This window comes from Trachymyrmex septentrionalis, unplaced genomic scaffold, assembly GCF_001594115.1.
Source record: "Trachymyrmex septentrionalis isolate Tsep2-gDNA-1 unplaced genomic scaffold, Tsep1.0 scaffold7, whole genome shotgun sequence".
In the NCBI taxonomy this organism is placed as follows: Eukaryota; Metazoa; Arthropoda; class Insecta; order Hymenoptera; family Formicidae; genus Trachymyrmex; species Trachymyrmex septentrionalis.
The window spans coordinates 4,494,600-4,520,616 of NW_017305884.1; the positions used below are offsets into that span (position 1 = coordinate 4,494,600).

Consider the following 26,017-nt stretch of genomic DNA (forward strand, 5'->3'; position numbering starts at 1 on the left):
GGAGGCTCTTGCATGCTGTACTGCCACCCGCGAGAGCCATAATACGTTTACAGAAATACGATTTCGCGATGGATTATTTCTGCGGGTCCAACGACCTTGCCTCGAAGGGTAAATGGGTAACGTTCGTAGAAGTGTGAGGTAACGGTGAAGCGTTTTATGACGGCGTTAATAATCTGCGTGCGTTTAAGTGGTAAATATTAGCTTACTTTAGAACGGATAATCAGGATGCAGTTTGATATGCGATTGCCTTAAAGCTATCCGGATGTGGGAGTGTGTATGAATTCAGACGTTACGCAGTATATAACCAGTTGCGCTTGACGTGCTCGATTAGTAAAACTAAACGTAGGAATTATTATTAAAATGCTTAAAATAGCGGTATATTATGCGACTGTACAGTGTTTTATGTGCTGTTGGTGTTAAGAGATGTAAAGACATATTTTAACGGTATTTATTCGTGACTTAAATATTGAACATTACGGTTTTGACAACTTAATACAGTGAAAAGTTTACCGCAAAATTTCCTGTTAAGAGAGAAAATCAATATATTTTTTTATTCTTGGATCTTAATCCAGGAATTAAATTATAGTTACCTATAATTAAACTATATCATAGTTTTATATTACCTATCATATATATATATATATATATATATATATATATATATATATATAACATTACCTGTAATTAAACAAAATTAGCGACATGATATTTTAAATAAAATATAAATGAATAAACGAAGTTTATTCAAGTAGTAAAGTTGCAAATAATAATTTTATGTCAGAAACTAGTAAGAAAAATACTAAAAGATAAATCTGATTTTCTCATCTAACGTATCTAAACTGAGTTAAGCTTCTAAAAGCCTCCACGAAGTAAAGAAAATTTGCATAGACAATTTTGACGCGCAAACAAATAATAGTGTCGATTTTATTTTTGCATGACGTCGTTTGAGCATCTGGTAAACGCGAAATTTTACGGAGCTGCTTAAATCGCGAAAGTCTCTCGACGATTTGCTCCCTCGCAACGCGTCGACGAGAACAGGGTGCGAGATTCGGCAAGCTTGTTTGGCAGAAGAGTATGTACCGCGTTATTGGAGAGAAAAATTTCATTTGTATTTGTCGAAAGAAAATTGTCAATACAATCGAAAAAGAAATGATATAAGACAAAATACAAAAAGAAAGAAAAATGAGAGAAGAAAGGAAAATTATAAATAACTAATTTAATAATACTTTCTAGTGCGAGATATTTCTTCGCATATATTTCATAGAATTTAAATAGGTTTCTGTGGATAAAATATACAAATGCTGTGTCATGTTAATATTAAAATAAATATCATTTCTGCAATTGTAAAAGAAATAAATTTATAAGTTTTGTGGAACTACTAAATATTATCTCGTCAAATTATATTAACCTAACCCAACCTATAACAAGCATTAGTATCATAGATATTATGTAGATATTGATATGTTGTTAAATCATTGTTAACAAATTTGAGAGGCAGGATATACCTTGCTTCATATACCATACACAAACAGATTGAACATGTTGGCTAATGCATTATATAGGGCTGTAATAAATTACATGTCCAATAGCTATATGGCTATCCAATACACAAATGATTATTCCATCCAATGTAATTTCTGTAAGTAACAAAGTATTACATATTCCGAGAGTATATATGTGAGACAATGTTTAATAGTTTTTATTTCAAATAACTGTTTTATAAGAAAGATGTAATCGCTAGTTATTAATTTATAAAAACCGACAGATAATTAAATAATCTTGGTCAGCTACTAAAATGGATAATAAAATATTTAATATATTAATTATCACAATTATGTCAATTTTTTAAATCGTCGGATTAACGTGCTGCTCTGAGTGTGAATTATTTCATGAGTGATAAATATAAAGTTCGATAACGACGCGCACATTGCATCATCAAATTGATATTTCACATCGCTACTTGGATATATAATGATCGGTACAGTAATCCGTTTAATCTTTCGAATATGGAACTGCAATACGGTTTCCGACTATGAGAGTTTGAAACTAGGTAGCGCGCTGGTAAAGCGTTAATTATCGAGGAAGTGTCGACAGTGATTTCCGATAAACCTTGCCTTCTTTAAACGTTACGCAGCATTCATCGATAACGATCATGAGAAAGACAGCGTTTCCTTGCCACTGCAACCGTTACCGCTTATCCTGAGGGCACGAGTCGTAGAAAAGCTTTCAAAAGAGGTCCTCGATGAGAGTCTCGAAGCGTCATAGGCGTTAAGGGATCGATTCCCTTAGAAGAGTTAGTCAACCATCGCTTAACTAAGGTACGGACGGAGCGAACGAACGGTTTGGTAAATCGAGCGTAGTTCTGAACTTATGTTCTGCACGATTGAGAAAGTAGTTGTCGTTGCGGTCGTCGTCGTTAAGATTTACGCCCGACAATCTAACAGTTTTCGTCGTGGCTATCGATCGTAACACCGGGTGAGTTAATTACTACCGGTAGTCCCGCCTCTTCTCCCTTTTCTAATAGCGATACGAATCCGTTCCATCCACAAACATCGTTAATTAGCTTTTCATTGCGACAGCGAATAACGCGACTGCGATGGGGTACAACAACCGTTTTGATACGTAAGCCAGGCACGTAAGAAATATTATGTTATGTCACGTCGGCTAAAACTGAAGGCAGCGGATCGTACGGGGGATCGCGTCAAACTACATTTCTCGGCGATTTATCTTCAATCAACGTTTTCCTCACCGCCGCAAACCGCCGGGTGCAGTAAACTTGCGCAACCGCGTGTATATACAACTGCGAAGGTGATGAGCGCGGAAAGCAACGGTAATGACAATCAAAGAGCGGTAGTTCTATTATGCGTGCGTAACCGCCGATTCACCGGTAAGCTCGCAGGTGTCCCACGACCTTGCGCGAGCGCGGTCTGTCTAGCGGCGGCATATTTCCACTCCCCGTTCCACAAGACGTACATACTATTTAATAGCGGCAAAAGATACTGGGGTTCTCTCCAAGTCCTCGAACGCTTCGACGCATTCCCGTTTTATTCATGTTTGTTCGGTACTAGAGACGAGCGTACGTGTATCAGATCGATTTTATTCTCAGCGTCACTCACGGGATTCGACAAACTCATAAAATAAAAAAAAATTCAATGATACTATTTCCGCGATGCGCGTTCACTTCTCTCAAACTCAGCTTCTGTAACGGATAAGCCCGTCATTTGAATGAAGGATTCGATAACGTGGGAACTACTCGTGAAAGAAGTACGCGCTACACAAATGTACATATTCTGCGTGTAGCGTGAAGAGGCCCCTCGTATACGCTTGCGCCCAAAGGATAGATACGCAAATACTGGATTGAAACTGATGTTACCGAGCCAGCCAGCCAGCCAACCCACATCCCCTAAGAGAAAAAAGAGAGAAATAGGAATAGGAGGAAAAAAGGAAAAATAAGAAAGGTATGAAGAGCTACCACCCCCGGCGCGTTAGCCTCTATGCAAATAAACTGCTTCACGCAACGAACGAGCGCGATATACAGACTCGAGCTCGCGGATCGTAATGCCGCTCCCAGCCTCGTGACAAGATCTTTTATCGCGATTGAACGCACGAGTCGCAACACGCCACCTTCCCTGTGCCGTTGCGATAAGAGCCACCAAGAGAGAACAGAACCAGAAAAGGCACGGCACGTCGTGGAAACCATGCGCAACACGACGATAGAGGCCTAGAGGCGACTAGAGGTGGAATCGGGGAGCGAAGAGGGAGGGGAAGAAAGACGAGGGAAGGATTATGGAGAAGGTACCACCACGTTGGGCCATCATCAATCTCTCGGCGACACTTCGCTGAAACCCTCGCACATTCGAGCGAGAGCGAGTTAAAGTACGGAATAGAGCGAGATATTCGCATAATGCGACCAAAGTTTAATTACCTCGCGTTACCACGGTGTCGTAGGATTCTCTCACCCCCGGTTCTCCGAAATCGCCCAGTCTCTGACCTTACTTCGTCGACGGATTCATCAACGGCCACGACGGCCATTCTAGGACCGGAGACGTACGGAGATAAACGGGGAGATAGCCACGGGAGAAAAGAGAGAAAGAGAGAGTGGGAGATAGAGACGTGTCGTTCTTAAGTCGCTCGTCCGCAAAGTTCCATAGCCATGGGGTCTTTCTCGCGATTTGCTTTTCTCTCGTTTCATCTTTCCACTGCCTTCCGAGCATTCGTGCTTGTAGCTACGCGAGCAGCACGCCGTGGCAGCTCTCTCTCTCTCTCTCACCGTTTCACCGTTCAGCTCCGTTCTCTTCTCCTCGCTCCCTCTACTCCGTCCGCTTTCTCGTGTTCTATCTAATTCTCCATCCAGCTCCGTTCCATTCTATTCGTATTCCTCCATCTCTCTTCCGCCGACGGTGTTCGTTGGTGTGCGTGCGCGGTGTTATGGATGGTAGTGGGTACCCACTTAGAGCGAGCTGCACAGAGCGCAGCCACGCATAAACCAGTTTCCTGGTTATCCGACTCCTCGCATTTTCCTGGTCGACGAATAGCGCGTCGAACCCGCACGGAACGTACCATTAACGGAGGCTTCCCCGGCTCGATTCCGCGGGACTCTCGTAGCGCTGCCGTTGCGATCGACGATCATCTGGGGCCAGTTGCAAACCGGTGGTACAATGCCAACCAGCCTGCCTAAAGGCTTGCCGTATCGCTTTTAAAGCGACGTCGTTGCACGGAGAGCCCGCACATGTTTCGATGTTGAGCATCGAATAATTATGTAACGATCCTCCCCTCTCTCGGTAGGATCGCCGAAGAGAGACGTTATCCATTCGTCTGGTATGCGCTGCGACTCTGCGAACGTTGGAAACGAGATTCAGAGATTGCCAGTGAATTTTCGAGCGGAATCGTTAATCGACACCGCCATTCCGTATATCCGTGGGAGGCGCGAATTGAGCCGCTGTGCGAGAGCATATCGATCGGTGAGATGTTATCGAACGATAGACGAGCATTTACGGGACGCATTCCAGTAATTTAATCTAACCGAAGTGCTGGGTACACAGAAACGAAATCGGGGAGACGACTCGGGAGACAAGTGGTATGGAAATTTCAGCGCGTTTTAATGGAACGTTATTTCATATAAAAAAAGAAGTTGGCGTTTCTCTAATCGTGAGACACCAACATTAGAAATTTAACACTCGAGAGAAGAGAACCTCACGCGATAAAGTGGTACGAATTAAATCACTCAGCGACTTTCTTAACGATGCGGGTATCATCCATAAATCTTAAGGGGCTCGTACATACGCGACCGAACGTACCGTGGAATCCACGACGACGACGACGACGTGGCATACGTTCACAAAAGCCGCACTCCTGTAACCTTCTGCATAACTTTGCGAATCCGCTTGACCGAGAATGGGTATCGAGAACGGCCTTACGCCGTTATGTGATAAGTCGCGTGTCCGTTAATGTTACGCGAGTCACTCACGGTCGTGAGTCACCGCGTCGTAACCTCGTAGCACATTTGGCAGCCAGTCGGGAAAGCATATTCTAATTGACCGATCGACTAAGTTCTCACGACGCCGTCCGGCAGATAGATGAGAGAAAACGAAGCGATCGATCGCAAGGGGGGGGGGGGGCGAATTAATCGATCGACGTTTCAGCAACGCCAGGCGCAATGTACTCGACAGGTATAGGTACTGGTTATCCGTTTAATTTTCATAAGAATCGCTTTGGTTCATCCGGATAGTTGATACAAGTTAATGCAACACTATAGACATACACGCATATACCTGACATTGGCATTACCAGTGTGCAATAACCGCACGGCGTTGATGCTATTGCCCACCGATTGCTGTAGTAATTATCTTATCGTGCCGTGTGATCGCTCTCCTTGCGCACACCGCCGCCGCCAATGCTACGGTATCTTTATTAGTAATAACTTAACGCGCACGTTAATAATATTCAAACCGGTACATATGTGGTTGCCGGTGTGTCCGGCACGAAAGATTTTACGGCGAGCTCGACTATTCGACAGCGCCGATGATCTATCGTTTCCTTAGATTCTACGGGAAGTCAGAATCTCGTTCGGTCACACACTGTCTGACGGCTTGTAATCTCTCGAGTATAGAATTTCAAATTGCCATTCGCAAAATGGGACAGTCGGCGATGTAAGATTATCCCGCTGTCCTCTTTATCAAAAGAACGTGAGCCAGACGCCGAATTATGGAGCAGGACAGAACGAGAGGGAGCCGATCGTTGGGTCGATTGATGCTCAAGGGCGAACGGATAGTAGCCGTAAATCGATGGTCGCGACGACAGCGAAGCGGTCGTTTCTTTGCAAAATTCCGCGGCGCGAGATAGCCGTTTGCGATTGAACCCGATGGGACATCCAGAAACCGTTATTCCGCCATGGTGACGCGATGGTACAGGCACCTGGTACCGAGCGCTGCCCCTCTCTCGATTGTCCTTTCCCTCTTCCTCTCTGTCGTCCCCTTCTTTCTTTCGCTCCTTCTTTCCACCTTTTTCTCCGTGCATCTCGCGCTGGAAGCTTTCTGAGTGCAGATCGTTCGCCCGAGTGTTTCCACGGAGACACCGATGCTCGGTCGCGTTGTTCACACGTGAACATTCAATTTTGCTCTCTTTGAAGCCCCTTCTTTTCCCTCGCTCTCTATCACTCCCGTTTCTACGCCCCGTTCATTCGTCCTGTTTACCGCACGGCATAGTGCAACTCCCACTTCTCGGTTCTTAGTATGCGTCCGCGCTCTCTCTCTCTCTCTCTCTCTCTCTTATCTCGCGACATAATTACTATTTACCAGACACGCATCATCAGCTCATTCTACGAGTCTTCTATGGCCGTAACAAGTACCAAGTAATGACAGAGAGTGCCTTGCGTCCGTTTACTCCGTCTAGTTCCTTGCACTGAGGGAATTACCTTCGCTGGTCGGTGGTTCACCACGCGTGCCGGCGTGAAATGCTCTCGCTCGCTCACGTATCCATTGCACGATACGTGCTACTCACATTCATACTCTCACCAATTAAACATAACCATCCAGTGTCATATTCTTAGATCGGTACACGCGCGGTGTCGTTGCGTACACGTGCAACGGTGATTTTGCGGCCGGATGCATCCGCGATTGTCCGAATCGGTCGACATCACACGCTCACACGCTGCAAAATGATACCGCTCTCACGCCACTGACGGCGGAAGCAATTGCGAAATGAATTAACTTTGCGGCCGATTCGGCAGCGATCCCTCGAGGCGATCGATCCGTTATGTTGCTTGCGAAAGAGCTGAGAGAGAATTCGAAGCAGTACTGGGAATATCGTACTTATCTTCCGCGTTCTACAGAATCTTTATCCTAGTTAAAAAAAAATAACAGGCGACAATATATGCTTAGCTGTCAGATCCCTTCTCTCGTGGTGTCTTGTTTGTCAATGTATAAAAAAAAAGAGAACCTTTCGAATAAGTGACAGTGGAGACTGATATTCTAAAAGAGGATAAGAGGACGTCAAGGAGCTAGTAAATCCTTGTCAGCGTATAACTTAACACGTAAAGTATTACGGCTCACCCAGCTTTGGCTTAGTCCAATAAGAACATAATGTGTCATCGTGCAAAAATAAATCCTATTGAAGGCGCGATCGCGGAAGATGTTAAAGTATAGGTGGGCGACAAGTGGGTTCAGGATCCGCTAAATCCGCATTGACAACCGCGAGCTGGCTATTTTCGGCGTCTAAAGTGGCGTGACTTCACCGATCCGGACTTGGAAATGTAAAGAAAAAAAAAAACAGGAAAAAAAGGACAGAAAACGGAAAGGTAGAAGCGCGCGGAGAATTTGAGCGGGGAGACGCGAAGTGGCCGATCAAGAGAAAGAGAAAGAGGTAGGAGACCAGTGATGTTTTCAATGGTGTTGTACCGGCGATCGAATTGTGCGTACCGTTCTGTCCTCCTTAGACGGCAGCGGTCTCGGTCCCCTCCGGCAGACGTCTTCGGTCGCTCGTGGAAGAGCCACACTGCCAGGTGTACACAGTGCCTAAGAGCCAGTCGGCCGACATAGTTACATCCTCTGAGTGGCCGCGGCGGTCGCGAGACTCTCGTATTGCGAATCAGCGTGCTACGTCTGTGATTTCGTGGTGCGGTTTACGCCATGCGCGACAAACCAAAGTAATCGAGTTTCTTCTTTTCCCCTTTGGATTTCTCTTTGGATTTTTCCCTGTGTCTCTCCCTTTTTCGCGGACCGTATACAGGCTTGGCCCACGTTTGTGTGTACTGTTTCAACATTGTGCGCTAACGGCCTTTCTCAAGAGAGCTCGCGCGCTTACCGATGATCCCGTGAGAAAGGTGTCGGTGGAATTCGCTTTCGCACGGCGGCGTAGGAGTGCGGGATAAAGCGCCGCCGAATTGCAACGTGCAATATCGTGCCAGTGGCAAATCGCGAGCAATTCGCGTCCCACAAAATTCGACATTGATAGCATCGGCTACCGCTGCTGCTGCTGCTGCTGCTGCTGCTGCTTCTCTCGATCGTTCGACTAGGTACGTTTCCTGGAATTCATCTGTGTACCGAAAGTACACCAATAGCGCATCGGTGTGTTTTCGATGTGCAGTATGCGTAGGGACGCACAAGCCGCACATTTCGAACGGCGGTATATTTTATCGTTATTTTCGGCGGAACGGAACTGTCAGAGTTTGTCCGGATTGCCATTGGATCGCGATTCCATGGGGTCATAGTGGTCCACAAAAGTATCCGGCGATTTAAATTCCCGCATATGCACGCCGCGCTGTTTGTTATTTATTGCGCAATGTATGCAACGGTGTAACGGAAATATGAACGATTCTCAATTTTTATTGCTCTGTTACGCGTTTTTAATATTCTAATTGTTATTTCAATTTATTCCTATCGCCCAAGCGTGTTGTATATACACAATCTGTCATAATAGTGCTACATGTTGATAAATGCAGATCCCGCGTTATAAATATTAAATTATAAATTGCACGTCCATACTTGTCTTATAACTTGGAAGCATTTTAAATTCAGTAATTGTGATTCATATGTGTGCGTCTTTAATTTATAAATTGATTTAATGCGTATTACGATTAAATTTGTAAAATTATTAAGATACTACATTAATTTTTACATATATAAAATCTTTTAGTATAAGAATCTTGTTCCTCTTTAAAACTACTATTATCATAGTCTATTTTAATGCCATATTAACCGAATTTTCAAAGCATTGCTGACTATTCGAAAAATTAGCGTCGTTACAAATATTCTTACTTCATCTTGCATTATTAATATATAGGCAAATCTTATTTCCTAATTTACTATTTCTGTTCCCGTTCGCTTATAAGAACAGCGCGACACTTGACCAACGGCGATACATTCCATCCCGTTAATCCCTGCTTCCGTTAATTCCCCTTTATTCAACCCGTCAGAATGGTGAAGCATTCGCTTAAGCAGCAGAGAAAATAGTCTCATAACGAAGAAAAACGGTTCAGGAAAACATTTAAGACGTTTAATTCTACGCGATCTTTTTATTTTACACTCAACTCTGAAAAGTAGTATCGTTACTATTGTCATTAAATATAAGATTCCACGAGACTCTCAAGCAACCTTCATCATATTCATATGCTTTAATTTTTCTTCCATTTTCAACCTTTCTTCTAAAATTTTCATAGTAATTTCCATAATGAAGAAGATAAATATTAAAAGAAATTTTCACGATGAAAGTTGCACGACATTTCATATAATATTTTTAACATTATTCCGGAAAAGTAAGAAAGTGTACAGACTTGTCGGATTTCTGTTTGCATTTCTGAAATTAAAAATGAAGATAACAATTTTCTGTGGAAAATAAATTTGTTCCCATTTCTATTCCCCCCCCCCCCCTCCCCCCAATGACTAATAATTTTCTTTCAAATTCTCTCAATATCGTGCTCTTTCTAGAATAGAGAATAATTTCTCTTACTCGATAGCATACGAATCGAAGATGTTTATCTAAAAAAACTTACACTTTTCGGACGATAAAAAAATTTTATATTAAACGCCTATTCTTTTTTTCTGTTGCAGATTACACGCGACCACGACGTTACTGTATTCTGAGCGTTCAATCGAGATACGACAATGACGAGACCGTATCGTCGATATCTCGTCACGTTACTGTTGCTGTTGCAAACCATCTCGAGGTACGGTCAGGTGGTTGCCGCGGAATCGACGCACGCGACCGATCTGTCGCCGTCGTCCGCGTCCGTACCGTCCGGTCTCTCCGGTCCGGATTACACTGGACCATCCGCGGGTTCGGACGAGTGCGATCCTGAGATGGTTGGCTTCGAGCTTGTAACCGGCTACGTGTACACCGCGCCTACGAACATGCTCGAGTCCATACCGGGCACGTTGATGCTTACCGACTGCCTCGAGACCTGTCAGGCAAACGACTCCTGCCAGGCGGTCAACTACGAGACGGGCCTTTGCGTCCTATTCAGCTCTAACGCCGACAGCAATCCAGGTAAGATTGAATCGTTATCGTATCTTCTTAAAGACTGTAGTATGAACTATCGACTATATACGCGCTGATGCTAACAAACTCCCGAGGCTACTCCACCCGATAACTGTGTTCTAACGTGGATATGTTTTTTTTTTTTACGAGTAAAAAGTTAAAATGGAACATGGATTACTTGATTACCTTATTTACGTGGACGTTAATTACGAACATTCTACAACTTCATGGTGGCATAAAGGAATAATTTCTGCCACGCTAAGCGTTTTTAAATATTGATAGAGTTTTGTTGTACCGTGCATTTAAAATTAATAGCATTGCTTTAACAGATGCATTTACGGAATGATACTGTTACCGTCTCTGTTAAGAAAAATCCAATGGCAATAATATTTCGAATGGCGAGTAAACCGAGATTGATGTGTGATAATCTTTTCTTGATCCGTTATCATTAAAATTAGATTTCCATATGAACATGAGTGAGCCTCGAGATCCCGCGCGTTTTCTTGTTTTGCACAATTATAGCTTTTCGTAGGATAACCGAGGTATGTTAAGATCGTTTCACATCAGTCTTGTACGAACATTTTGTGTAATGTAAGGATCGCTTTGGGCGAACTGCAATAATTTTCTGTACAATGCCCGCGGTACCAATTGCCTTGATCTACCGGATGAAAATAAGCGAAACAAAACGTGAGACATAATAGACGGTGTCGTCCGGTACTCACGTCGGTGAGAATCGGGTCGATGAGCTTATCACACGTTCCTCGTAAACCGTACACGTAATTTTTCACCTGTCTAGTCCATTAATTAATACATTAATAATGAAAAGATATTAAGGATAAGATAATTCCGTTGATTAAAGATTCTAAACGTGTATAAGAGACTGTACGCTCGATAATTTCTCTAGATTATGGAAATGGTGAAGTGAAAATATTAAACATGAATTTTCACATTCGTATTAACGGACTTGGAAATACTTATTAAAATATGAATTAAGATTAATTATGACAGGTAGTAAAATAATTTTCATATTTAGTTTTATATAAATTGATTTCCGTTAAAAAAGTTGATCAAACGTCAAGTTAATGTGTTAGATTTAAAAAATCAGTAAAATAAAGATGTTAAAAAATAATTTATTCTTAAAAATGGAAGAAAAATTGTCCGTAGAAAAGTAATAAGATTATCTTTCATTAGCTTGCTGATGTATGCAAGTATCGAATATTTTCGTAATCCACCATGCATGATCTATATAACCCAGCAAGTTTAACTCTGCTGTATATTTTAAACAAATTCTCCAATGTCAAATCAATATCGTATAAAAATATCGGGGATTTTGCATCGAACTGTGCAATAATCGTTCCCAACGTGTGTAACAATCTGTCACAAATATTATCTTTCACAATATATTTCAGAGTTTTCAATTTTTCCAGAAATATATCCAATATTTTCGATAGAATCAGTATTTTCGTATTTAATTGCAAATGTATGTACATATATTAGAAATTTCCGTGCACTAATTATTAAAAAAAAATATATATATATATATTAAACTATTAAAATGCAACCTACAAATATGTAGCATAATGAAAATAACAACTGAATAAAATGTATTTTGAATTCTACAATGTGCAATTTGATAAAATTGATAAAATTATAAATTGTGCAATAAAGTTTCATCAATTAATATTGATTCTTTCATCAAATAATGCGAATGGTTGATCGCAAATACCTTTCGGCAAATACCTTTGAAATTGCATCCAGAGATTTTCGTTCGAATCTTATTTAAATTTTTGCAAAGTACGAAACAGCTTTCGCACTTTCAGTGCGGTTGATTTTTCTACGAGAGGCTGCACCCAGCGGAGCTACATATTGGGTGTTGCCCTGAGGTACACTCTTTCTCGAGTATTTCTTGACCCATTATTTTCTCGCTGCTGTTGAATGCCTTTACGGCACGTAGGTATATACGTATGCGAGTATATCTTTCTTGAAGAACTTTGAAACGTTAATAAAATCTTGAAATAAAAATTGCACTAACGTCGCAGTAAATTCATCATACGTTTTTTATAACTCAAATGCCAAATAATGACTCAATATATAATATATCAAATCGTAAAGAGAAAGAAGTAAAAATTATTGTAATGTCTGGAGATATAAAAAATTAAAAGCGATTGAATATTTTAATAGAAAGTTAACGAAAATTCTTCTTTTCTTTCTCTCTCTCTCTCTCTCTCTCTCTCTCTCTCTCTCTTCCTTTCTTTTCTGCTTTCTATCTTCTTTCTCGTATTTTATTTCTTGTGTTCAAACTAAATGTTTCATTTTCGTATATTTCACATGTTTTATAGAAGACTGATATATATATGAGTTATGTGTACATTTATATATTCTGACGATGAATTATAAGGATCACGTGTATTGTCAGACGGTGCTACCGCAGTGGTTCCTCATGAATAATGGATACCGGTATAAGTAAGTGTAATGAGAAACGCACTAATTGAATCTTCCGAGGTATAATTAATATAAACTATACGTCCGCAGACATTGGACTTGTGGGCATTAATTAAACGGCAGAATAGGATCTTATACCTATGGAGAAATGGTATTGTTCCGTTGATATTTTTCGAGCGCATCTGTCAAGGGTAACACATACCAAGTAATTTGCTTCCGAGATGAGGAAACTAAAACGGACGTGTATAAATTACAATTGCGTTGCAAACTGACCAATGTTTCAAGCGAAGTCTTAAAAAAAAAAAGGTCATTATATCTGTACGCCTGAAAACAATTTACTGACTGACAACTATCGCGATATTATGATTTTATAATTTGTGCAATAATTCTTTTTTATTTGACAGTCATATTATCATTTATATTACATTTTAAATATAAATAATATAATTGGAATAACGTTAATTAATGAAATAATAAATGTTTCCAAAATGTTGTACATTGCTTCTAATTATATTTTGCTTCTAACTTTCTGCCTGCGGCAAAGAGTCCTTATACGTGATAAAAACCTGACAACCTAATGGACTAACCGTGATGTACTTCATACTAGTTTTTACAGAGACCTAACTATATGACCGGAACAGATTCGGTTGAAAGACGACTTTGTATCCCAATTGTGAACCGCGGTGCCCGGGGCGATGTAAGTCGCGCTGACGAACATCTGGCGAACGAAATAAAAAGCAAATGTCTTGCGATCTCGTTTAATGCTTGCGAGATATTTCTTTTACGCGATCGTCATGCCGGATAATTGCCAAAAGGCACGGTACGTCGAAGTCTAAAGGGAAGCGCGATCGTACTGTTAGCCGACGATGCGTCGTTTTACGCTTGCGTCTTTTGTATCGTCGTAAAAATCAACGCTTGAACGCACATGTGATAATCTAGTGGTATGGCGAGATACGAGTAAAGGGACGTTAAGGTGCGTCTTAGGAGCGAAGAAAGTAAAAGGTATTCGAGACAGGGCACATATATGCAAAGGCTCCTTGAGCATCTTACGCACCGGTAACCGTTTACGGCGAATTTCTCGAGAAAATCCCTTATGTGCTAGCTCACAAGTATGCCTGTATGTGACAGCTTGACGTCTACAAAGTACTCTTTTTACCGCTTTTAACCTGCTTTCATCTCGTTTCCGTACGCTCGCGTTGTCAACGTTTTTCTCCTTACGTACTGGAATAAGAAAGATTTAGCGTTAATCGTAAGATTTTTGGCGACGACAACGCGAAATCACACATCGGATAGGATCTGTTTGAAGCAAGAATAGGACGGTGAACTTAATTCGATCGTTCGCAAATCGGTCAAACGCGGATGTCGAAGAGTGGAGAGGGTCTTAGTCACGCTTTGATAGTGGCTCGACACGAGTTTCCTTTCGGCACGATCGTCGAATGAATCTTTCCCCCCGTCATCTCACCACTTATCCATTAAAAACAAAAAGACCGGCAAATCAGGATTCTTGTTTCGTCGAAACCGAAACGAATGACCGAATAAAATTTTTCTCGGCCGACTATACATAGCACATGATTGCGATAGACGTTGGCAACAAAACGGCGACAATCGCCGACGACATACCGCGTCACGATCACGAAACTTCTAAAGCCAGGGGCCCCGTTAGACGACGATAGGATCGTCGTTTGCACGGACGAGCGAGCGAGTCACCGATCTCTCCTCGCGTCTCGTCTCATCTCTAACGCGTGGACCTCTTCCCGTCCCCGGTGCTTCATTCGCGAACAACCATTTGGCACAAGAGGTTCCAGCAGCGACCGAACATCCATTGAGGCAATTAGTTCTGGACGATATAGTCCGGTTTAGACGGCCGGCAACGCCGTCCGGTCTGCAGGTTGAATTCTCTGCTAATACCGCGCTTCGCCCTAATGCGTTCTTTCTACATGATCGTACGCAGCTCGACCGTAATCGCAGCTTGGTACCGCCACAAGGAAAATTTGCTCCCGTCGATTCGCAACGATGATTCCAACCGCGCTTGCGTTCCATCGAGCATGCACCGCGAATAAACGTAACTGCTTTGAAGGTAAAGGTAAAGGCTACGATCCAAAGGTTTCGATCCAAAGTAATCGATAAGAATTGATAACTGATATATTGACAATTCTTCGATATATATATATATATATGCATGCATTAGACATCGTACATTTGCATGTATCTTTTTTTTTATGAATTTATCGAGTAGATTTTTTTTAATGGAGGTTCTTATTCTCGCACGAACGGTAGAATTATTTAATATTACATAAAGTTACAGCACATCTGTATTCATCTAATAGTAGCAAACGCAAAATACGCCAAACTTTCCGCATCCTCGCGACTAAAGCTTTTCAAGAGGAATGTAAAGTAGTTTTTCTGCATGCCGATTGCCTTAATTTGTTTCAGCGTGTTAGACATTCAAACGTTTTACATTCAAGCGGAAATTATGCGCGAATTTACGTTAGTTTCAGTTGAAAAACGACACAATAAAACCGGAAACTTTCTTATTTTTGTAAATAAATTTTTTTCTTTTTTTTTTTCACTGAAATAAAAATAAAAGCACAATTCGTTTTGCATTTATAACGACGCCGTAAAATAATATGCAGCTTGGATTTTATTAACGTGAACTCTATGCTATGCGAATTCGAAGAAGTTCCATATAAATGTAGTCGGATATACGAACGTCCATCAAAAATTTATATATGCGTATGTGCATCAGCGCCGTGTGTACGCAGCCATTTCCTATCCTTTACGACTGAGCTTCTCTTCAATCGTCGCTCGTGATTCTATTTTCCTCGTTCATGTCGCCGCTATTTTTCCATGCATGTATATTTATTTTATATATGTATGTACGTTTGTGTGTGTGCGTGCGTGCGTGCGTGCGTGCGTGTGTGTGTGTGTGTGTGTGTGTAGCTTGAAATATTAAGTTATTTGTAAATTTTTATTTTAAGCACTAGTTCTTGAGATATAAGTATTTAAATATAATATATAACTAATTATAGACACACACAACTCTACCTGTCCATATATATATATATATAAGTCGCGCTTACTAATATATTCATAAATGATCGTCTAAACGTAATTTGCACGGAAAAAAAATTTTGTTTGTATTAAAAAATTTAACTAGATTGGAAATAATTTTATTAGACTATCAAAATAATTATGTAAGACGCTCAAGTTGATTGCTCGAATATCAAAATTTTTTCGCAATATTACTTGCATGCTTGAATATTGTATATAAATATTTTAATAGTTCAACAAAATTACCTTCAGATCTGTATATCTTGTACATTTTTAGATATTTCAACGAAATCGTTCTGTCTATGTAATTTTTGGTCGTATTGTCTCAAAAAGTACTATTTAAAAAATAAAAATTTACAAATAACGATTTTACTTAATTTTTCAAAGAATTTGCCTGTTACAATATTTTGAATCAAAAATTTTAAGACACTCTATATGTATCTTATACAAGGCGTGTGATTCCGATGGAAGCGGAATCGCATACATATTTTTCTGAAAAACGGTTGTTTAGACACACCTAGGCGAAGTACCACGACTTCCGAGCAAATCATTTTTCATTCTTATCCTTCCGCCTTTGTTTAACCGGGAATGTGAACGTCGCTATGTATAGGTGTGTGTGTATAACGGTCCCGCGTATCTTCTTCGACGGCGAAAGAGAAAATCGTGACGATATCGCGAGAAGTTTATAACGAAATACTCGGATAAACGGCCTCAAGGAGCAGCCAGGTCCCCAAGAAAAAGTTTCTTGCACGTTTTTGATAGAAGGCGTGCGGCGGTCTAGGAGACCGATACCAAGTTCGCGCCTCGTGTCCAAGGGATTTAACTTCGCTGGTATTATACGGGATTTTGATATGACTTTGCCATGGTAAAGGTCCGCATGTTGCGAGAGCTCAATCGAATGTAGCGTTTGATACTCTTTAGACTAGATTATTTATTAAACAGTCGACATACGGAACTCGAGTTGGACTGTTGTATCCTTTGTGACGAAATAAATACGCCTACGCAACGTCACCCATAGTTTGCTCCACGCCTAAATGACATTCACGGATTTATCGAATTTCGTTAAGCACAAGGCGGCGGCCATCGACTTTAGGCCAACTTACGATTGTTATTTCTCGTGCCAAAGCGTCGAACGTAAATCTTCGCGGGAATCCGCACTCATAAAGTATCCAGTGATTCGCTCTGGCGCGGCTCCAGCTTTTAGTATTCCCGACTTTAAAATGCGCCCGGTGCCGCTAGTTCTTAACTGCCGATTTCCGGAGATTTATGCACGCGGACCGATTCGCGCTGAAATTGCACCGCGCTTATTACGATCCGCTGTAATTAGAACTATAGATCAGCATGCGAATAATACAGTCAGACATGGCTGTCGTTCTTTTTATCCTTTCTCTCTCTCTCTCTCTCTCTCTCTCTCTCTCTCTCTCTCTCTCTCTCTCTCGCCCTATTCTTTCTTCTTTTCTCGAAAGTAACGGCGATAGAATGCTGACGTAGGAACGCCGAGCGAGTTGCTAAGGTGCGATTGTTCTCGTATTTATTGTGGTCACCCGCCGCATCATCACGAGTTCTTCGCTATTGAACCGTCGGCTAACGGGTCCTGCTTGTCGCATACCGCCGTCTCTAACGGCCGTGAATCCATAATGTCACACGTGCATATGTGTGTGTGTGTTGCATTATATGTATACATGTACATCTAAATTTATATATATATAAATCATGTACATATATACAATTTATATATCATTATATATCTAATAACACATGTATTGTACATAAGTATATGTGTGTACGTAATATTACATTGAGAGAAAAATGTACTGAATTTTAATAAATATTTATTCGAATAGTGCTAGTTGAATATTTACTACAATAAATGTAAACATATATTTGTTTGATATAAGAAACATTAATTCGATTTTTCCTATTATTTTTTATATTTTATTTAAAATATTTATAATATTTTCCGTAAATAAATGTTGTATTAATACTATTCAAACAATTGTTTATTAAAATTTAATATATTTTTCTCTCGGTGTATGTATATATATATATATGTACATAAAATTTGCATACACACATATGTCTTTGAATAACATGATTTCTACATAAAACGTGAAAGGCCAAAGCATTGTTCCTTAATGAACGATATTAACATATTTCCATGTGTGTCATCGAGCGGACTGCATGTGATCGCCCAGTTGTATTCTTTAAGGAATGAGGAGGGAGAGGGGAGGGGGACTGACCTGTACCACGATAGACCAGGCTTTCCAGACTGGCAATAATGCCGGTATCGCCGCATCATCGCGCATTGAAACATGAGTTGACTCGGAGCAGGCAATATTGAACCGCACGGTATCGGCATTTGGCCGTATCTATGTATCTATCTATCGTGTAAGTAGTTTTACGATAGAATAGAGCTGCGTAAAAAATGATTAACCGATTAGCCTTTGCCGTGTAGTTCATCTCTGAATGAAGATCCAACTCGATCTTTCCAAGTCGATCTATGTAACGTTTACAGAGAATATATCCAAAGTCATACATTTTCTCGAAGACAAATCTCAGACAATTGCTGATTTCATTGCATATCTGCTGTTTAATTCGCTAAATAATGTAGTAATAAATCAATTGATATAAGATATGAAAGGATTATATGTGTGTAAACGTTGAACAGAACGCCGTACATTTATTCGAGAGAATCGCCATTTGAAAACCATTTGGCACAAAGCAACACACATCAATTGTTGTATGCACTTTCGCGGTTACAATCACGAAGTCGCAGTCTGACGCCGCTAGTTGGACAGTATGACAAATTACACATAATTCACAAGTCAATTTCATACATGGTTGTCTCGCTACGGGAGATAGAGCTGTTGAGCACGGTCACGGTGGGCCAACTCGAGAAACGAATGGCTACCTCTGCAGGTAAAGGCAAACAAGCTTTGCTGTGTAGAGAAGTTATAAATATTCAGAAAGAATGCTGATTTAACTTCCTTCTGCCAAAACGCTTACGCGATCCTCTCTGAATACTCTCTGGCTAACGCACGCAGATTTGCATGACAAGTTAAGCGACTCGCAGTGCTACCGTTTACATCGTTTCGTACAATCGTATGATCTTACATCATTCACAATATATGGCATATTATTTTTTTCATATCTGTATATAATAATATTGTATTTGCGCACGTAGTTTCACAAATAAACGCATTATGCAGGGTTATCACAAATTCTTAAAATTCCATAATTTTTCCCTGATTCCAGACTAAATTTCGTCATTTTCCCTGACTTTCAATAATATTAAAAAATTTTTTTTGCATTTTCGTCTTGTTTGAAAATCGTTAAATATTTTGTTGAAAAATCAATTTAACGTAGCATTGAAAATTACTAATAATAATATTGCTGACACAGCTTACACTTTAACTGTTAAATTATATTCGAAAACTGCGTAGGTGTGATGTACGTGGACTTAAATTTCTTTAAAGCCAAGAATTTTTATTTTCCAGAAAATTTTACTTGCAAAATTCCCTCACTTTTCCCTGACTTTTAAATTTCCTTGATTTTCAATTTTGTGTGCGACAATTTTACATTAGTAAATAGATGAAGTAATATATCGGTACATTAAATGTTCCACGAAATAAAACTCTATGGTACGACAATAGCGATGAGTAAATTCGAAATTGTTCCATATCGTTATAGAGGAAGCGTTCTAAAAGCAGTAGAAAAATCATATTACTCAGTTCTCTTTTCAGAAATAATTTCCCGATTCTGTTAGCCATTCTCTCGGACAATTATGTCACCCCGTTAGCATTTCCAAGCTAACATGTTCAAAGAGAAACGATTTGCTCGTCGCGCGATTTGTTAACGAGCGCGCACAATCGATGGTGACTTATGTCGGTGAGCTTCTTTTCGCATATCCAGCGCAGTGGACGGTGAACGTTGCATGTCGGACCGTACAGCACAGATACTGAATACCGAAGTACTTTATATACGACAGACTGGATTTCAAATAGCCGTGGGAAGTACTGTCGACCCGATATACGTCGAGCATACTAAATACTTTGAGCAGTACAGGCACGTAAGGTGCCATCCGACATGTAAAGTGCGCTCGATCGCTCAAAATCGAAGTGCTAAAACTTCATTCCTCCTCGATACGAATACACATACCTACTTATTAATGTGCGCGCGCGTTTATGTGTACTTATTCAGGTAAGTAAGATACGCGAATGCTTTCTAAGTACATTTACACCGCAACTCGGTACCAACCACGTGTCGTTAAATGATCAGGTAGGAAAGGCGAGGTCATACTTGGCTTGCACGAAATTTATCCGCAGCAGTATAACTTGTCGGTGCATTTGCATAGAGCGCTAATAGTCATCAAGATAACACGGTAGCAGGAAAAGGGACAACCCTCATGGACGTCGACACAATCACCGAGCCATGCGAACTCTGTATCTCTCACGTTTGACATCCTGCACCGAAGTGGCAGGTTACATTGAGAATTTCACGGCTTTACCTCTGGTAAAGGAGTTTTATTTAAACTCTTAGCGAAGAAGCTATATTTGAGAACATTGGTTTCGTCGAATATATATTGTAAACTGCTTTGTCTTATCTATTTGAGAACAATTACTGTATTTCCGATAAATAAATATCTAAAGTAAAGAAAGAAAATATATATATTTATGTAATAAAGATATTTAAAAAAATATTGATGTAAATTAAGTTTTTTATAAGACGATATGCGCATGTCATAAATATTATATTATTCTGTTATTAGTAAATATCCTGTATTTCTAACAATAAGCTTCTTTTTAATGAATTTATTTTTTTCAATTTATCCAAATTTATTTTATTATGATAATTACGAGAAAAAAGAAACAGAAGGAGGAGAGTTCAGCAATTTAAAGTTGCTTTTATTAATAGTCTGCCCAGTAGTCAGAATGTTTGAAACATAATTGTAAAGTCGTACAGTCATTCTCGGAAGAAATCTTTGGCTGCTTCCGAATCCAACATGCAGAGTCATCCTGGTAGGTTATCGGCGGTCATGAAGGAATAACCAGTAGTCATTGCCTTCGTCATACTTAACTAGCTAATTCCCTTGTCTTATTCGAATCGGCCAACAGTAATAATACGTGGTATAGTACTTACTATATTGAGATATATCTGTCGAATGATCGTAATTAAACTTTAATTGCTAGAAGATAATTTATATTTTTAATCTAACGCGCAATGAGCGATATTATTTCAAGATATGCGATTGATTAACTTGTATAATAATTAAAATAGAAAAAAGAGGTAAAATTTAATACAGAAGGATCTATCAATTATTTTCGTTCAAAACGAATTATATATTCGAGTATAATATTTAGAAAGAAATTTATAATTATAAAATATATTTAAAAATATCAGAATTCTTAATATAAAAAGTCATTTCCAATTAATAAAATAAATATATCGTGTATTATACGTGCACCGTTAATTTTTTTTCTTGAATGTAAAAAGAAAGAGGAAAGATAAACCGTGCAAGAAATTCAACTGAAAAGAATAGGCATAATATTATTTCCAGAATTGTATAATATTTAACTGTTTCTTGTAAGTATATATAACTGTTATAATTAATATTATATATAAAGACATAACTGTTTCACATTGTATTTATCGTGTGAACAATGAATTTTGCAACAATAAAGTTTAACTCTCTCACGATGTGAACGTGATTATATTTATATCTTAACCATTTAGATATAACTGAACAACGTCTTCTACGAGAATGATAATTATCGTCGTGTTTAATTAAATTTAGTAAAACAGTGCATTTAGAATGTATCGAAATTATCGGGACGCAACTGTCGTCGCGTGTGCCAGCGGTGGCGTTAATGACAAGAACTTGGGACAATTACTCGACACTTTGCATTCTCCGCGAGCCGAGGGAACGAAATGGCGTAGCCGCGTGATCTTCTTGAGCGCATCTTCAGCGCAGTCATCCTGTAATTCCGACGCCGAATATTCAATTACAGCCGCGCGAGCGCGCAATCTGCGAAGTGCGAATAGTTTCCGGAGAACCATCGAAAGTAATTACGTTATTGGCTCGTTCCTTCTCGTCTCCTAAGTTCGGTTGTGCCAGTTGAAGTCGCGTGCTCGTGCCACACGCTTGTTTGATGCCGTGCGATACGGTGCAGATATCCGTTTGCATATGAGATAGATACACATATACATATGTATATGTATATATGTATATGTTTATGTAGAAATAGATATATACATATATCTATATCTGTTCACAGACCCCGCCTAGGTGCGGTTTCGTGTATTAAATTCTTGTAGCAAGCTATGGTAAGCGATGCATGCACGCAAATTAGAAACATACCATCAGGGATGTACAGCTACGTGGAACGTACATCCTCGCCCTGACGACATTACACGACGTTAAAAAAGTGACGAGGGGCAAGCCGGGCTTGACTGCCTTTACCGCTGCTTTTACCGCTCCTGCATATTTATGATGATGGCAATGAAGGCGACCGAAACGTGCTTTTTCATGTCGGGATGAATGAGAGAAAGCGGGCGTTGTATTTCGCGGCAATGAAATCTCGCGTTCCGCTGACATGGAATGCAGCTGGATACGGACCGTGTACCGCAAGATGACAGCATTAATTACCCTGCAGAATTAGATTTCTAACGAAAGCCGCAAATCGCGGCACGCCAATGTCGCGATATACGCATATTTTCCAAGAAAACGGTCTTTTATGAGAACACGAAAGGCATTTATTGCGAAACGCGCCATGTGAGGTAACAAAATATGCAAAGCTCACTTGGGTCTGTGTACTTTATTTTTGCGTTAGACAAGCACGGTCGTATGGTTGACGGAGTGTGTTGTATTGCCGAGGGGAATGGACGTCGATACATTTCTGAAAGTAAAATCCTCTCGACGTGCACCACCGCAAACGCGGGCACGGACACTGAGTGGCATTGAAAAACAAAAGTGCCGGCAGAAGTAGGAAGACAAGTGGGCACGACGTGGATGAGAAAGCTGACCGTCGCGGGATACGTTGGTACATTCAATTCTTGGAAATGCGTCGCTGTCTACACAGACGGAAGAACGAGGGAATGGAGATTCTGTCTGCAAAGGACGATTGAAAATGTTGGCGACGATCCAACGAAGAGGGCTTCGTATACATGTTAAAAACGTTCTCTATCCGTAATATTAGTTCTACGAATAAATTCGACAAGAACACGATATCAGGAACACGCGGAAAAGCGTATGGAGCAATAGCTGGAGTAAGAACGAAGCTGTCACTCGCACAGCTGAAAATATAATACCTTCACTTCGCTGTATCATCAATGGAAATATCTTATTTCACGAAACTGACTATTAGAAGCTCAGATATATGATTTCATCGGTTTCATATTAGTAAAACTGATTTTAACCCAAGCCAACCACTCATGGGCCCAACGGATCCAATGCGATTTTTTTACACCGCTGTAACTTTTTTATAATATAATTCGAAGACCCGGATTGAATTTAAACATTTTAGAATTTTTTTCCAAAATAGTCATTTTTTGCGAATTTTTCTAATAAAATATTATTTATTTGATTCACATTTGTCTGTCGTTGTCTGACTTTGAGGTATAAAATTCACACGTTTTGAGCTAAAAAATACGTATTCAGTCCAGAGATATAACGTGACAAAGTTGCGGAGTTTCACAGACCGGGAAGGCAACCAAAAATAATAATGGCTTACTTGGGTTAATTTTTCGATTAAAAGATGTAGCTATTCTAAATAATACGCTGTAATTACTACTTCAATTGACAACTAAACAGATTTAAGTCTACTAATTATGAGAGATCAGGTGTTTATTACCTTTGCATTTATTATGATCGAAACTTTTTACAATTTGACACGCTTCATGTTCTTCATATTTGAATAAGAGAAACAGGAGTGGCAGCAACGTGAAACGCGCCGAGGACAAAGTTATACAATTCTAACTTACGGCTTCGTAATTACACGAAGAAATATGTTAGATCATATCTCGCGAAGTTCTCGCGTGTATAAAGAGTGTCAAGCAAATTTGTAACGCTCGTCGGACAGGCACATGTCGCATCGTATACAGCCACCGTTTCAGAAAGCCGAAGCGAGTTGCAGAAGCGGGGACAATTACACCGCCCGGCGTGGCGGCTAGTTGAAAAACTGTGGTTTTACATGGCGCGTTAAGTACATATAACAACCATCCGCAATTATGCGCCTGGAGACAAACGTGTATAAATAAATGTGCATCTCTATGCGCGCGTACATATATATATATATATATATATATATATATGCGCGCGCTCCAGAGCGCAGAATGACTCACGAATGTCCCAACTATTGTGCGCCTACGCAAAGCAAAGCGCATGACATACTGCTAAGTCAGTCCTGTTACAAAGGTACAATGTTAAAATATCTGGGTACAGTTATTTGAATAATAAAATGGCTAGATACAGATAACGATACACGCTACACCGACTCTGTTCTGTTTAGCGGCGGTATAATGTTCTATATCTTCCCACCATCCTCTTTTTCTCTTCTTTCCTCGCCTAGATTCTCTGATACACGCGTGTTTGTTCAAAAATGCAACTACACTGAGAAAAAAAATATAGTCAATTTTTTAATAAATATTTAGTTCAAGTACTGCCAACTAAACATTCACTTATAGTAAATAAGTATTTTGTTAAATAAACAGAACGATTGTTAAATCTCAAATTAATGATTCTTCTATCAAATAAATAGATCTCCAATAAATACTTAGTTGGCAGTATTCAATTACAAAGTATAATTACTTTGGGATAGTAATCAGAAGGTAAACCACAAATTAGACAAACGTGAAAAACGATACCCAGATGTTTAGTCCATAGTAGATAAAAGACTTGCGTTAACTATGAGTGCACAAGACGGAAAGGTGGGGAAAATCGAGTCTTAGGTCAAGGTTAAGAGCTCGCACTAGAAAGTATGATCGAGCATACGCGAGGGATTGCTCGCCAAAGATCAGATATCAGAATCATAAATGCCAGCTGGCGAATATATGCTTAATTTAAAAGCCGGTTCAGCTCCATTTACCCACGGTATAATATTGTAATATAATCGATATAAATTTTCGAGGAACACATATAATAAATGTCAAATTACGAATAAAATTTGAATTTGGGATCTTAATATATGTAGATGATGTTATCATCATTTGCTCTTGATTTGCATTGATTTTATTTGCAAGGTAATAAAATTATGATTACGCTAACTTAACAAATTAAGATTCTAATATTTCTGCTTTTATATGTATGTTATCCGCAAGTTTCGCGCTAATCATAAGATTCGAATATTTCTGCTTTTATATGTTGTTCACAAGTTTTGCGGGCAACACATATAAAAGCAGAAATATTCGAATCTTATGATTAGCGCATCCGAACACGCCGTTAACTGCTAAGTGGAACTGCTAGCGTAGCTCACTCCATCTTATTTACGATTTCATCGTGCCACCTGCGACAGAGATTACGTCTTCTGAACAGGTTTTCATACCGCATTTGCAGCGATGTTCGCCGCTGTAGATCGCTGAAAGTCTAGTCGCACGTAGAAAAGGAATCTCATTGCCTTTGTTGGAGTGCATCGGGGAAAGAGGTCGCGGAGAGAGGAAGAGGATGCTTCAGAGTCGAGATTATACATCAGATTCAACGCGCCGACGGGCGACGTCGTTGCTGATGCCACTTGAGCTAGAATCGTATCTAAATGTACCTCGTATATCAGAAATCGAACCGTTCCCTGCGGCGTGTGTTCCGGGAACGGTTTACGTACGTCATTTCGTGAAATGGCCGTATCCAAAATGGAGCATCGCACGCCGCTCTACTCCGTCGCAGATGCGCGACGACCATTTCTCGTACCTGGCGACAAGCCGCGTGTGGAAATTTTCTTTGACTGTTTTCCGCCGCCGTCACCGCCGCTGCCTTACGAGCGGACTCATGGGACGTTTCAAGTATTTATGATAGGAATACAAGATGCAACGAAAGATCCACGGAGCGGATGAAACGTTAACG

At 40.1% G+C, this 26,017-nt stretch overlaps 2 protein-coding genes across 3 annotated transcripts in view; one reads left to right on the forward strand and one right to left on the reverse strand.

Annotated features, from left to right (window-relative positions):
* LOC108753574 (autophagy-related protein 16-1) overlaps nt 1-26,017 on the reverse strand; it is a 424,436-nt gene that overhangs the window by 158,894 nt on the left and 239,525 nt on the right. The gene's annotated exons all lie outside the window — the stretch shown is intronic.
* Nucleotides 1-26,017, forward strand: part of LOC108753573 — a 178,615-nt gene that overhangs the window by 97,946 nt on the left and 54,652 nt on the right. The window contains exons 1-2 of one of the 2 annotated variants that reach the window (XM_018495270.1): nt 8,044-8,512; nt 10,047-10,482. In XM_018495270.1, the coding sequence (XP_018350772.1) occupies nt 10,101-10,482 (382 nt within the window). In that variant the 5' untranslated portion in view covers nt 8,044-8,512; nt 10,047-10,100. Of the gene's footprint in view, nt 1-8,043; nt 8,513-10,046; nt 10,483-26,017 lie in introns of those variants that run through there. The other variant, XM_018495268.1, reaches the window with a different exon arrangement.